This window comes from Sciurus carolinensis, chromosome 10 (assembly GCF_902686445.1).
Source record: "Sciurus carolinensis chromosome 10, mSciCar1.2, whole genome shotgun sequence".
In the NCBI taxonomy this organism is placed as follows: Eukaryota; Metazoa; Chordata; class Mammalia; order Rodentia; family Sciuridae; genus Sciurus; species Sciurus carolinensis.
Window position 1 is genome coordinate 66,883,355 of NC_062222.1, and position 15,662 is coordinate 66,899,016.

Consider the following 15,662-nt stretch of genomic DNA (forward strand, 5'->3'; position numbering starts at 1 on the left):
TAATAAGTGGGGAAGAAGAATGTTTCTGTCTCTGCCTACGTTGACTGTTCTGATCCCACTGATCTCTTTAGCAGGATTGTTCTACTCTGCCTCTGTGGAAGAAAACTTCCCACAGGGCTGCACCAGTACTGCTAGCCTTTGCTTTTATAGTCTGCTCTTGCCAATAACCATACCAGTCTATGTGTTCTTTCACCTTTGGACTTGGATGGGTATTAAACTATTTAGACATAATTAATGCAGCCACAGCCAAGATGGTAAATATATTACTGTTAGGTCTCAGGTATCTATCTCTGAAAGGTCATTTAGATGCAAATACTGGAGACCCTTTTAGTTTGCAAGAATATTGCTTTGCCTTGCTTCTCTTGGGCTTAGGACTATGGGAGGTTTAAGCTGCATAAGTGTCTTTGTGCTTTTGTTCGGCCCCTGTTTTTTGAAGATTCTGACTTAGAACTGCTGAATCAGAAAAAACATTTCAACAGTATGTCTTGGAGATTAACACCCCTATTTATCTGAGGACCGTTTATTAGCTTAATATTTGGAATTTTATTTGTTTTAACTTCAGGATTAGTGGTAAAGCCACGTCCACGTTAGGGATGACTCAGTTAATCCCAAAGAAGCTTTGGAAGAATAGTTGTAGAGAAATGTATTTGAACTAGTGTTATAAAACTATATAGTAAAATGGAAATTTCATGTACTTAAAACAACTCTGAATTCATAAAATTACCTTAATCTCTTTGGTATCAAATGTTTACATTAATAAAATAAGAAATTAACATTTTCCCATAACAAGGGGGTTTTAGTTTGGTTTCTTTTTTGTTTTGTTTTTGGTAATGAGTATGGTACTAAAGTAGGGAAACTGAAAATATTATAGATTTTTAAGTGTATGCTAAATAATAAAATATAAAGAAAAGCTGGTAATGTGGCTTAAGTGGTAAAGCGCCCCTGGGTTCAATCCCTGGTTTTAAAAAAAAAAAAAAAAAAAAAATATATATATATATATATGTTATGCTTAGAGAGGCACTAAAATCTAACATAGAATCATTTTCCCAGGACAGTGGGTACCTTTGGCAGATAAGGCTAGGAATGGGAGGGAAGACTTGCATATAGTTGATTGTGTCCTATTGAATTTAAGATTGTGTTTTGAGGCATACTTTAGTTTTTTCCTGCTTTGGTAAATCTATTTGGCACTAAGGGCTTGAACCTTGAGTTTTCTAGAACTTTGAACAGGATTGATTGAGAACTGAAGCATAGCATAAATGTTCCAGTAGTTACCTTAAGAAACTTAATTGAAGTATAATTTAATTGATTTTTTTTTTTTCCTGTGCTGAGAATTGAACCTAGGGCCTCTTGCATGCTAGGCAAACACTTTACCACTAAGCTACATTCCTAGTCCAAAGATTAATTGATTCTTTATTAGCATCAAAGTAATTGAACAGAATATTTAGACAGTGATTCCCTCCCCCACATCAAGAAAACATAAAAACATGTTAAATTGTCAGGTACAGTGGTGCACACCTATAATTCTCCTGACTCAGGAGGCTGAAGCAGGAGGATCACAAGTTCAAAGCCAGCCTCAGCAATTTAGTGAGACCTTGCCTCAAATTTTTTAAAAAAGGACTGGGGATGTGGCTTAGTGGTCGAGAGCACCTGAGGTTCAATCCCTGGAACCAAAAAAAAAAAAGAAAGAAAGATACGTTTTCTATTGTATCAATTCAATATATATGAATAGTACAAGTCACATTTTAAAATCATGCTGAAAGTATTTAACCTGGAAGACAAGAAGTTCCTGGTCATTTTCTAACAAGTTGTTTTTCACATTTAACAACCTTAGAACTATAGTCCGGGTAAAACAGTTTTACAGTTTTGCTAATAAACATTGTATCCTGAGAAGTTAATTTCTACTTTGGGAAGTTAAGCATTTTAACAGAGGAAGCTGATATGATGCTCCTGAGGGAGTTCAGTATTTATCCATTGTCTCACTAATAGAATCTAATAGATTCTAATAGAATCTAGTTAACATTCAAGCAATACTGGGTACAGTTCTAGGCATATTATACTGTATGCTTTATAGAGTAGGTAATATTAGCACCACTTCACAGAGGAGGAATTGAGTATAGATGACTTACCAAGATAACCACTTGCAATCATGTGGGAATGTGGCCTCAGTCTTAACTACTATGTAATATGCATCTTCATTTTGAATAGACTTTCTATTGAGAAAAATAGAATAAGGAACCAAAATGTTTACATTCTAATTCTTACTCAAGACTGGACCCTTATTATCTAAATAGCATATGCTTCGGTTAGGAGAAGTAAGTTCTAATGTTCTACAGCACAAAAGGGCGACTATACTTCATTGTGGGAGACTGTCCTTATTTAGCAGAATCAGGCTAGGTTGAACCATGCAATGCAGCGGCCTGGCTTCTAGGAACTGCTGGGAAGTATGTGTCACTTTGTGGGAGTGGTTCCATCTCCTGAAATTTTCCCCTAAGAGAATGGCTTGCCTAACTCCTCTATCCTATTATCACAGAAGAAGCTTCTCCCAGTCCTTACCCCCTTTACCTCTGTTATAAATAAAGGAGAGTTAGGTGAGATGTTGTAAGAGGCCAGAGCTGGAATGGCCAGACCTGAGTAGATAAGCTTTTTGGATAACAGAAAAACTGCCAACATCCTCCTCTAGGAGTTAACCCTTTTCTCTATGTAGGACATGGCAGAGAAAACCACCACAGTTCATAAGTTGTATTTTGTAAAAAAAAAAAAAACAAAACTAGGATAGGAATCTGAGCTCCCTAACAACTATACTGTACCCCAAATATGTATGTGTCAATTAAAAAACTACATGTTTATTCTATTGCTTTTCTTTGTACTGTGACTACCTATATTTTGTCTACTATCTGTATGGTACACTTTTTTCTTTCCATAGTAGGAATTGAACCCAGGGGTGTTTTACCATTGAGTTACATACCCAGACCTTTTTGTTGATTTTGAGACAGGATCTCACTAAATTGCTGAGGCTAGCCTCAAGTTTGGTGTCTTCCTACCTCAGCCTTCTGAGTCACTTGGATCACAGGTGAGTGTCACCATGTCTGGTCATATTTATTAGTTGATTTGCAGAGAAACTAGAAAACAGTACATATACAGTTTTCCTTATGGCCTATAACATGTAATAAATGTGAGCAAAGCATATTTGGAGTAAGGAAATGATACCAGATGGTAACTTGAATTCATAGGAATACATGAAGAAAACCAGAAAACAAATAAGAAAGTTAATATAACCAATGCTATAAATATATACTTGATTTCCTTTTCTCTAAGAGACATCAAATTATGTATAGTAATTATAACAAAGTATTGTTGGGTTTGAATATAGTATGGATACAATAGTACAGAATGAGGGGAAAAGGAATACAGCATGTTTTTATATCCCACTTGCACTCTTATGAATGGATCTGCAGTTTTAATAGATCTCAAACAGTCCCTCATAGGCTGCTGATTAGAATATAAAATACTGCAACTTATCAGAAAAATGGTTAGCAGTCTGTGCAGGTTAAATATAGAGTGGGTCTACAATTCTACTCCTAGGTGTTTACTCAAGAGAAATGAAACCTGTGTTCACACAAAAACTTCTATGCAAATGTTCACAACAATCATTCATAACAGCCTCAAAATAGAAATAACCCCAATGTCCATCAACTGATGAATGGATAGATGAAATTTAGTATGAATACAATAAAATGTTGGCAACAAAGAACTGAAGTACTTGTGAAATTTGAAAACATGCTAAGTGAAGTCAGTTATAAAAGATCACATATTATTTGATCATTTATAAGAAATGTCCATAGCAGGTATTATACTCTAAATATTAGGTCATGTGTGAGACAATGCAAGAAAGCTTAGAGGTGAAATGATTGGGTTGAGAGCCTTACCCTAATCAGTATTATTAATCCCCTCACAGGGATAAACTGGACTATGAGAAGGTAGGGTGTGGCTGGAGGAGATGGGTCTTTGGGGGTGTACTTTGGGTTATGTATTTTGTCCCTCGTGAGGAGCTCTCTTTCTCTGCTTTCTGGTAATGTCCTGAGCTGCTTTCCTCTAACACATCCTTCCTCCATGATATCCTTCCTCACTTCTGGCTCTGAGGAGTGGAGTTGGCCATTTATGAATTGAGACCTATGAAATCATGAGCTCCCAAATAAACTTTTCCTCCTCTATGTTGTGTTTGTCAGGTCTTTCGGTCACAAGAGTGAAAAAGCTGACTAAAAAGGCAAATCTATAGAAACAGTAGATTAGTGGCTGTCTAGGGCAAGGAGAGGATATGGAGTTACACCAGAGGTGTAGGGCTTCTTTTTGGTGTGATGAAAATGTTTAAAAATTGATATTGGTGACGTTACATTTTTTTTTTCATTTGTACCAGGGATTGAGCATTTAACCACTTAGCCACATACCCAGCCCTATTTATTTTTATTCTGAAATAGGGTCTCACTAGGTTGCTCAAGTTCTCACTGAGTTGCTGAGGCTGGATTCTCCTGCCTCAGCCTCCTGATCCACAGGGATTATAGGCATGTGACACCACACCCAGCTAATGTTGCATAATTCTGTGGATATACTAAAAATCATTTAGTTGTACACTTTACATGTCTGAATCACAATAGTTCCCCTTGTAGGTACATTTGCCAAGACCCCCTGTGGATTCCTGAAACCATGAAGAGTACTGATCCCTAGTATAGGGATAGTATATACTTAACGGTTTTTTCCTATATATACATATCTATGAAAAAGTTGTTCATAAGTTAAGCTTAGTAAGAGATTAACAATAATAAAACATTTGTAACAATATACTATAATAAAAGTTGTGTGAATTTGGTCTCTCTTGAAAGAGTCGAAACAATATTTTTGGACTGGGGTCAACCACAGGTAACCAAAACCATGGCAAGTAAAACCAGGGATACAGGGAGACTAATATTTATAACTCTGTATATATATTAGGATTTTATCTCAATAGACCTATTATTTAAAAAGTGCAATAATCTAAGTCTTGGTGGTTTCAAGTTATCTGCTAATTAAGAGACATGTTCAAAGTGATATGCGTTTTTTTGTTTGTTTGTTTTTGGTATTGGGCATTGAACTCAGGGGCATATCCTAATAGTTGGATATGGTTTTGGTGGGCTAGCCTAGAGGCTTATAAAGTTTTGGGATATGAGGATTGGCCAAAATCTATGTTTAAACAGATATCTATGTTAAATAAGTATCAAGGCTGTTGGCTGTGTTCTTTAGCCTTTGAATTTTAATCCTTCCTATAACTCCCATTCAGGTTTATCTCCACCTTCCATCCTCCTGCAGCTCCAGGACAAAGCAATTGCCTGGAATGTTCCCACGAATTAGCCTCATGGTCCTTACATTTGAAAATGGACTTGAGGGGGTCCCTTAACGTTTCCACAGGTTAGCCTCCCAGCGTGGTCCTTATGTATGAAGGAAACCCTAATGGGGGCCAACTACCAATTGCCTGACCGTTGGCTATCTCTTCTTATTCACTAGCCTGGCGCCATAGTAGAGTCTCACCACCACGTGTAATGGTGGGGATAAAGGCACTCTTTTCCACATTTTGTCCCTCTTGGTGAAATCCTGCCTTTAGAAGTAGGTGTTATGTTCTGCATATGCCACTAGGTGGAACTTTTGGCTAACTCATGGGACACAAATCAACCAGACTCAGAGGCATCAGAAAAGAGGTCTGTGCTCATGCAATACGAAGCTAGGTAGCCATACCTTGTATTTATTTAGCATCTACTAGAAGACCACAACAGCTGACATGACTCCTGAAAAATGTGCAGGAATAACCCAGACAGAGGGAAGGCAGACAAAGAAATGAAGTGAGGAAGAGGAAGCAAAGGACGTGGGATGGGAAGAGGGTCCCTGGCACAAGAAGAAAGCACATATGAAAACACAGGAAAGAGACTGACCCATTCAGGAAACTGAAATGGTTACAAATTACTAGAATGCAGGGTAATGGTGGGGTGTGAGACTGTAGCCATACATGGGCACATCAGGAAGGACTTAAAGTCCAACAAAATTGGACTTTAAGCTGGGCATGGTGGCGCACCCCTGTAATATCAGTGACTCAGGAGGCTGAGGCAGGAGTGTAACACTGTTCCTCTTCACGCTTTTGAATACAGTCCTTGCTGCTCTGCACTGAGGCATACGTTTAAAAGGACATGTTATTTCCTCTTCTCCCTTTCCCAAATTAGCAAGTGAATTTTAATGCCCTGTCCCCTGGAGGCACACCTGGGACCCCCATCAAGGCGCATATATATATATATATATATATATATATATATATATATATATATATGTATATATATATATATATATATAATATAGCTTTTGAACTATCTCTTTAAAAAACTTCTGTTCCCTCTGATGGGCAGAATCACAGTCTCTAGGACAGAAATCCCCTGTGTTTCTCCTTTGCTTGTAAAGAATAAAACTTCTCTTTTCTTTCTCTCAAAACTGTGTCCTCATTATTAGATTGGCATCAGGTCCAAGGACCGAGCTTTTGGTAACAGAAGTATTGTAATAAGAAATTTGCAATAAGAAACTCACCTGAGACTTCCAGTAGGGCAATTTGAGTGGAAGAAATAGGGCACTGGAGGGAGGATAAGGTAGGAAGTAGAGACAGCGACAGTAGATTTTTTTGAAAACAAAGAAGAGAAAGGAAATACACAGCAAAAGGGGAATTTAAGCTTATTTATTTTTTATTTTTTTGGCACCAGAGATTGAACCAAGGGCGCTTAACCACTGAGCCACATCCCCAAGCTCTTTATTTTGAGAAAATGTCTCACTCACTAGTTGCCTGGTGCCTTGCTAAATTTCCGAGGCTGGCTTTGAACCTGCAATCCTCTGACCTTAGCCTCTAGAACTGCTGGGATTATAGGCGTGTGCCACCACACCTGGCTGAAAACTTATTACCTTAGTGGCAGAAATGTGAATATATACGTCAGAGCCTGTGGTGAAGCATTTGAAGATTAGAAGATAGAGGAAAGCAGAGAAACGATGCCAAGATTTTGAAGGAGTTGGAAATCAGAGCACAAGTGCAGAGCAAGAAATGTTTGGTCAGAGGCAGGGAGGGAGGAAGAAACCAAGGGTGAAGGAAGTGGGTTTGTACGTGGTGAAGGGGCAGGCAATTCCTGAGGTGATTCCACTCTCAGATTCCACTCTCCTGAGTGAACATCATGCGCCAGGTGCAAGTAGTATGTTGTTCTTTCTTCTCTAACAAACAGAATTCAGAACACATTGTAAATATGAAATAAAGTAGATTTATTTTTAAACCCATTTTTTTTCTTTGCTTGAGAAAGTACCACTTTGTAGAACCATTTTATGAAAACAGGAAAACAATAGTGTTGTTAAGTGACTTTGTATCTTGTACCCTCTTAGCAAATTACTGTCTTTTACCACTTTCAAAAATTTTTGTGTGTTTAGCCAGGTCTTGGTAGTGCTTGCCCTTAATCCCAGCCGCTTGGGAGCCTGAGGCAGGATTGGGAGTTCAAAGCCAGTCTCAGCAATGCTGAGGCACTAAGCAACTCAGTGAGACCCTGTTGCTAAATAAAATATAAAATAGGGTAGGGGATGTGGCTCAGTAGTCAAATGCCCCTGCGTTTAATCCCTGGTATACCACTCCCAGAAAAAAACAAACACAAAAAAAAACCAACAAAAATATGTGCTTATCTTCTAATACCCTGAGCATCTCCTGCAAAACCATGAGCCAAAGTAACTCATGAAAAAAAATCGCCTTTGGTTATTGAGGCAAATTAATGTTCAACTCAAAGTTGCCAAGTAGACTCTTGTCCCCAGGCAAAATGCTCACCTTTTTTTTTTTTTTTTTTTTTTTTTTGCAGTGCTGGGGATTGAACCCAAGACCTCAAGCACTCTACTGACTGAGCTATATCCCCAGTCCTGCTCACCATTTTTACTGAGGAAAAATCAAATGTTTATTTATGTAATCAAACACTTTAAAAAGGTATAGTGACAGACTTTCCAAAGCATATTAAATTGTTTTTGTTGCTTGTTTCTTTGGTTGGGACAGTGACTCAATTTTTCTGTAAGAAACTTCTTCCCCATCAGAAACAATTTTAACAGAATTGACAATCATCTTTCTTTTCTGACTATGGGATGAGTAGAAGACTCAAGATGGGCAAATAAGATGGGCAAATTCCATCCCCGTTTGGAATTTTTTTTTTTTTTTTTTTTTTTTTTTTTTTAAGTGAGACCGTATTAAATTGCACAAACCTAAAGTACAGGTTTTGACAAGTTTGGGGACATATAGATTCCTGCAAAACCACATACCCATTGTCCCTTAAAATTTCCAGTGCCCTTTTGTAATTCTTCCCTGCCACCCCACCCTACCCCCACCTCTGTCACCAGGTAACCATTGGTCTGCTGTCGCTTTAGCTTGCATTTTCAAAAATTTTATATAAATGAAGTCACAGTATGTAAGTTTCCTTTATTTGCTTTTACCCTGCATAATTATTTTGAGATTCCTCCATGCTGTTGTAAGTATCTTGTTCTTTTTTACTGTTGAGTATTTTGTCTGGATAGGCCACAGTATTTTTTATGCCTTCTGTTGATGAACATTTGCATTCTTTTCAGTTTGGGGCTATTAATAAACTGCTATGAACATTTACATACAAATGTGTATGGACATATGCTTTTATTTTCAGGTAGATTCTCAAGAATGGAATAACTGGATCATATGGTAGGCATATGTTTAACTTTTTAGAAAACTGCCAGTTTTCCAGAGTGGTTCAATCATTTAAATTCCCCTCAACAGTATATGGAAGTTCTAGTTCTTCCACGTGCTCATCAATACTTAGTACAGTCAGTTTTAAAATTTTAGCCAATGTAATTAATTAGTGGTGTGATGTTGTATCTTACTTTAGTTTTCATTTGCAGTTTCTTGGTGACAAATGATAGTGAGCTTCTTTTTTTCATTCATGTATCTTCTTTGGTAAAAAATAGTAGTATCTGTTCAAATGTTTGCCATGTTATAATCTGAGTTTTCTTGAAATTTCTTTACATATCATGGATAGGCTACAAGTCCTTCATCAGATATATAATTGGCAAATATTTTCTCCCATCTTTGGCTTTTCATTCTCTTTAACAGTGGCTTTCCAAGAGTAAACTTTTTAATTATAATGATTTATCAATTTTTTCTTAAATGGATATTATTATTGTATATAATAATCTTTGCTTAACCCAAGGTCACATGATTTTTTTTCTCCTCCTATGTTTCTGAAAGTTTCATTTTACATTTACGTCTGCATTCTTTCATTTCTGTATACAGTACAAATAATATATACATTTTTTTCCTTTCTGTATGATGGATATCCAACAGTTCCAGAACTGTTTGTTGAAAACACTATTCTTTGTTGAATTATTTTTGCTCCTTAGTAAAAAAAAAAAAAAAATCAGTCATCTATGAATATGAGGCTATTTCTGAACTCTATTCTGCTTCATCTAACTGCCAACTTGACACTAATGCCATACCTGATCTCTTGATTTCTGTAGCTAAACATTATAAATTCCAGTAGTAGTTGTTTTGGCTATTCTTGGTCTTTTGCATTACCATATAATTATAGTATTTTGTCAATGTTTTATTAAAAAAGTTTCCTTGGAATTCTAATGGAAATTGCCTATAAAAGATCAATATAGGGGAGATACCCCAACAATACTTGGTTTTCTGACCAATCAAAACAGTATGTCTATCTAGGTATTAAGTTCAACAATTAAAAAAATTTCTAATATTACTTTTTGGTACTGGGAATTGAAAGTAGGGGTGCTTAACCACTAACTCACATCACATCCCCAGTACTTTTAAATCCTGGGGTAGGGTCTCACTAAATTGCTTAGACTGGTCTTGAACTTGCAATCCTCCTGCCTTAGCCTCCTGAGTTGCTGGGATTACGTGTATGTGCCACCATGCTTGGCATAAAAACTTAGCTTTTTTGGTGTACAGGTCTTTTATACTTTTGTTGGATTTATCCCTAAATATATTGTATTTTTAAAAGTGACCATACTGGTTTTAGTCCTTTCCTAGGTTGGCTTCAGATTCCAAGCTGAGAAAGAGCCTTCTCAATAAAATGATTATAAAATAGCAAGCAAAAACACACAGGATGGGCTGGGGTTGTGGCTCAGTGGTAGAGTGCTTGCCTAGCATGTGTGAGGCACTGGGTTAAACTTTAGTACTGCATATAAATAAATGAAAAAAATAAAGGTTTACCAACATCTAAACACACACACACACACACACGGCAAGGTGTTAAAACTTTGCTCTATTGGTGCACTCTACCATTGAGCAATATCCCAGCCCTTTTTTCTTTTGAGACAGGGTCTCACTCAATTGCTGAGGCTGGCCTTGAACTTTCTATCTTCTTGTCTCAGCCTCCCAATTAATTGGGATGATAGGTGTCAAGTAGCTGGGATTACAGGTGTCATTACAAACAGCTTTTTTTTTTTTTTGTTCTCTTCTTGTTGCAATTTAACCTCTTTTGGGAATGAGAGCCAAGCTTTGCACTGCCATTTTCTATTGGTTGCTGACTGAGGACAAAAACACCTTAAAAGTCTAATAGAATTATCTGAAAATGACTATCCACTAAAATAAACACCAAAAATGGACAGAGTACCACATTCTCAAAAAATAAAACAGTAAAAATAAGGGGGAAAATCTTCCTTAATTAAAGTATATGCTAAAAGATATTGTACATCTGATGTTCAAACATTAAAACCCCTCATTGCTGGACACAATGGCTCCTACCTGTAATTCAAGCAATTTGGGAGGCCAACAGGATTCAAAGTTCAAGTAAGATCCTGTCTCAAAAGTAAAAAATAAAAGGGGTTAAGGATCCCTGGGTTCAATCTCCAGTAGTGGAAAACCAAAACAAACAAAACAAAAACAAGTAACAAAAGCCTTCAATTGCAGCCAACTCCAAGATGGTATTTCTTTCTCTTTTTGGTACCAGGGATTGAACCCAGAGGTGCTTAACCACTGAGCCTCATCCCTAGCCTGTTTTTACATTTTATTTAGAGACGGAGTCTTGCCAAGTTGCTGAAGTTGGCTTTGAGCCACTGTGATTACAGGCATGCACCAATGCTCCCAGCTCAAGATGGCATTTTGAGGTGTTACAATAAAGATCATGGTTTCTGCATTTCTGCTAAAGACCATCTGAATTCCCCTCCCATAAGTCTATTTAAAAGGAATATTTTGTAACAAATATTTTGTGTTAAGTCCTGTTGTAGATGTTTGATATCAAAGGACGAATATCATCACAGTAAGCCTGGCAGAAAATGCTGTTCAAACTAGGGAACTCACTAACCATCACAAATAGTACCTGAATCTCATTCTGAAAAGGATGAAGTCATTTTCGACAAATTGGATGTCTTCAGAAAATCTCAAGCTAATGATCATCTTCATGAAGTAGGATTTATGAACATTTTAGAATGGTTTGATCTACCAGAATTTGCTAAGGGAATTTCTACAGAAGGCAAAACTGGGTAAGCATCTTTATATACTTAAAAAAAAAAAAAAAAGGAGGTATCAATACAGTGCAATGTCAAATGTACATACATAGGACATGCATGTCTTAAACCATCAGTTATTTGATCATTAACTAAGGAAAAGCCATGCAGTGTCTGGAAGAATGTCAAGTACTTGTTCATGTGTGTGTATGTATTTGTTTACTGTAGGATTTTTTTTTTTTTAAGGGTTTACTATTGAGTGATTCCCTACACCTATCAGAGGTCAGTGTAAGAACAGAACCCCAGGCATTTCAGCAGAAAGATAGGATTCAAGGAACCAGGTGCTGGGGCTGAGGCTGTAGCTCAGTGGCAGAGCACTTGCCGAACACCTGTGAGGCATTGGGTTCTAATCCTTGGCACTGCATAAAAATAAACAAATAAAATAAAGGCATTCTGTTCATCTACAACTACAAAAATTTTTTTAAAAAAAGAGGAAATAGGTGCTTATAATCTTTGGAAGAGTTATTAAAATGGAAGTCAGTAGGCAACCTCAGAATTTGGCTTTAGGATTGTACTACCTCAGGGGTCAGAAGCTGCTGTTTCCACTGATGTTATTGCTACCAGCACTGCAGTCACCACATGGACCACGCTGGTGAGTCCAGTGGGACGAGTAGTGTCACTGTCTGCAGCACTTCCCTCTGCTGATGCTCCCGCGGCCTTCACTGCCCACCCCACCACGATGGTCTGCACCTTTCTGGTCACGGTGCAAATCCTTTGCAAGTGCAATGCATCAGGTTGGCATACAGAGCCCTAGCTATTAAGGGAACCTGAGAAATGTACCTTTTTCCTTTCCAACCTCTCAATAGGAGGGTGAAATGGAGGTCGAGACCCACTAATCCAAATATCTGGTACACACAGAAATATGATTCTGAACAATTTTCACTGTCCCCCCTTCATCTAAAACACAACTCTTTGGAAACATTATTCTATCTTGATCTAAATAGATAAAATGATCTACTTTGTGAACACACTGAAGCATATTTGAACTGAATGTGCTGGGACAAGGGCACATCAAAGATGCCTAAGATGCAGTTACTTTTCACATGGAACACCAGTAGCTCCTATCTCCTGACTCCACAGGTCACAAAACTTCATTTGCCTACTGAGAAGACTTTGAGCCCCTTTTTCTGGTTTGACAGCTTTCAATCCTAGTCCTCAGTCCATCTTTAACTTCAGTCTTCTAATCCCCTCTCACCCATTATACTACCATTTTTAATTCATTTTCTTTTTTATCAGTAAGGGGTGTTGTTTGCCCATGATAGACTCTACCACGGTACCTTAAAAACACACACAAAAATCAATTATTCTCCTAAGATGTTCAGAACTAATCAGTTTCTAATCATGAAACCTAAGAACTTTAGGGACAAGGTTTCTGCTCTTCTCCCTGGTCTGAAGACAGATGCCGCGGCTCTAGCTGTCATGCTGTGTCCTACCAAGAAGAATACAGCAGTAGCAAAAAGGTTCCTGTCAGTTAGTTAAAAGGTTTCCTTTAGAAAGGTCCCTCAGAAGCTTCTACTAACAACTTCCACAGACTACTGCCATCAGTCTCTACCATCCAGGGAGGCTGGGAAATGTATGGTCTTTTAACTGGGCACATGACCATTCCCACCTTACAGGGAATCTATACCGAAAGAAAAGGATAGATAATGATGTAGACAAATAGTTTTTGAAAAAATACTCCTAAGCTGAAGAGTCTCTCTCAGGCCAAATTAGGCAAATATTTGTGTCAGAGACGCAGTCTAACCTATTTCATAACTAATACATCTTATTACAGGCAATGGCAGCAACTATTTTTTAAATTATTATTTGTTTTGAGACAGGGTCTTGCTAAGTTTCTGAGCTGGCCTGGAACTTGTGATCCTCTTCCCTTAGCCTCCTGAGTCACTGGGATTATAGGTATGCACCATTCATTGGGACAGGCTGAAATGATAGCAATATTCAAAGAGCAGGTAACTACACTGAATATTGAACAAGACTTTTATGTCAGTTTTTGAGTTATTAAGTTTATTTTTGAAAATATTCCCCCAAAGAGGTAGAGATTATAATGTAGGGTCAGCCAAATCCCCTGTTATTGTTGATGGCTACTTGAAGTGCTTCTTCCACTCTTTCCATAGTAGAATACTTAGGGAGGTAGAGAACGCTAAAACATGTCTGTGCTCTCATGGGATCTTTTTCGTTCAAATTTTCAGGACAGCAAAATGTTATTTTCATATTCTTTAAATTTTTCATTTGTAGTCTATCAGTTCCTGTAAGAAACACTGAAAAGAAGAATAAAATAGGATGACCTATTACATCTTAAGACCAAAATCTATTTATTAAAAACGAACTTTACTAAGGGCCCATGAGCAGAGTCCTACATTAAACAGTACATTGGGGACCATATTAGGCAAAATCTGACACACAGTCACTGCCCTCAAACAATTCCCAAGTCTGGTTGGGAATACAGTAGTCACTTGCTATCCACAGGCTCCAAGACCCCAGTAGATGCCTCAAACTATGGACACTTATTGAACCCTGTATATACTGTTTTCTCCTATTGATACATAGTTATGATGAACAAAACTTTTCACTTAAGGAAGCCCTTTACAGATTCTCTTTAACATACATGAATTGCCAGCATGAACTATTCATGTACTTTGTGGCCACCATTAAGTAAAATAAGGGTTACTTGAACGAACACAAGCACTGTGATACATCGATAGTCGATCTAAAAATGAGAGAGCTAGCAAGTGACCCGGGAGTGAACACAGTGAGCATATGCTGGACAAAAGGTAGGACAGTCTGGGATGGCACAAGATTTTGTCACATTTCTCAGAATGGCATGTAACTTAAACTCGTGGATTGTTTATTTCTGGAATTTTCCATTTAATATTCTCACACAGTGGTTGAGAAACTGAAACCACAGATAAGGGAGGGATCCTATATAGATTTATGTATAAAACAAGACACACAAAAACAAGAGTAAATAAGACAGTCAAAGAATTAAAAGCCTTCTGTGTACATGCTGTGTTTGAGATCAGAGAGACTGGAGAAGAGTTTAGAGTAATGTTCAACCATTAAGGGGGCAGGGAAGGTTTAGAGGGGAAACAAGGAGGTAGGTGAGGCTCAAGGCAGGAGAAGAAACATCAGAGAGAGCCCAGACGCAGGAGTGCAAGGTGAGCTCAGGAAACGACTCCTCTGGGAGTTAAAGTCTACAGAGGTTGGCAGCTGGCAGCAGGGTAACTGAGTGCTGTCCAACAAACATGTCATCCACAAAAACAAGAACACGAGGATCAGTTTCTTGAAAGTAAGGAAACAGTAAGCAACTGAAAATCACCAGGTGAGTATAAAATGGAGATCAAAACTTAGGAGGTGAGTTAGAACAGACTTGGAAACACAGGCAAAATAGCTTGTGTACAGCAACAATGATAATGATATAGCAACAGTAAAAATTACCCTAACGAATTATTTTGGTAAATCCTACAAAGGTTAGATAATTCAAGGGTTACAGGATTGCAGAAAGAATACTCAAAATTTAGCCTGGAGGAAAAAAATAAGAAAAAATTTAAAAGCAGAAAGCAGGGATGAAGTAACAGGGGAAAAGATCACCTATATCAACGCTAGACTTTCTTCCCCCCTTAGCAGTGTTGGCCACTGAGCTACCTCCTCAGCCCTTAACACTTATTCAAAAAAATTTTTATTTGTTCTTTCTAGATAATATACATGATAGTAGAGTGTATCTTGACATATTATATATACAGAGAATAAGTATAACTTGTTCCCTGGGCTGCGGATATAGCTCAGTTGGGTAGAGTGCTTGTCTTGTAAGCACCACACCCTGGGTTTAATCCCCAGCACCGCAAAAAAAAAAAAAAAAAAAAAAAAAAAAATTATAATTTGTTCCAATTAGGATCCCCTTACTATGGTTGTATATGATGTGGAGTTACATTGGTAATGTGTTCATATATACGGATAAGAGAGAGACGTCTGATTCCGTCTGCTGTCTTTAGCACTTGATTTTTTGATGCTAGCACAGAGGGAACATTTGGTTGGACTAGGAGTAGCTATGACACTAACCATGATTTGAGCAGATGGTGCCCATCACAATTGAGATTTTT

At 37.7% G+C, this 15,662-nt stretch overlaps 2 protein-coding genes across 3 annotated transcripts in view; one reads left to right on the plus strand and one right to left on the minus strand.

The window, feature by feature from the left end:
- The first annotated feature begins 19 nt into the window (after nucleotides 1–19).
- Pigy (phosphatidylinositol glycan anchor biosynthesis class Y) lies at nucleotides 20–2,797 on the plus strand. Its single transcript, XM_047567278.1, has one exon. The coding sequence runs from the start codon at nucleotides 20–22 to the stop codon at nucleotides 233–235; it is 216 nt and encodes a 71-aa protein (XP_047423234.1). The 3' UTR covers nucleotides 236–2,797.
- Nucleotides 2,798–13,561: 10,764 nt separating this feature from the next.
- The window catches only part of Herc5 (HECT and RLD domain containing E3 ubiquitin protein ligase 5), a 62,241-nt gene continuing 60,140 nt past the window's right edge, over nucleotides 13,562–15,662 (minus strand). For both annotated transcript variants that reach the window (XM_047566999.1, XM_047566996.1), the window contains one exon: nucleotides 13,562–13,823. In XM_047566999.1, the coding sequence (XP_047422955.1) occupies nucleotides 13,618–13,823 (206 nt within the window). In that variant the 3' untranslated portion in view covers nucleotides 13,562–13,617. The remainder of the gene's footprint in view (nucleotides 13,824–15,662) is intronic.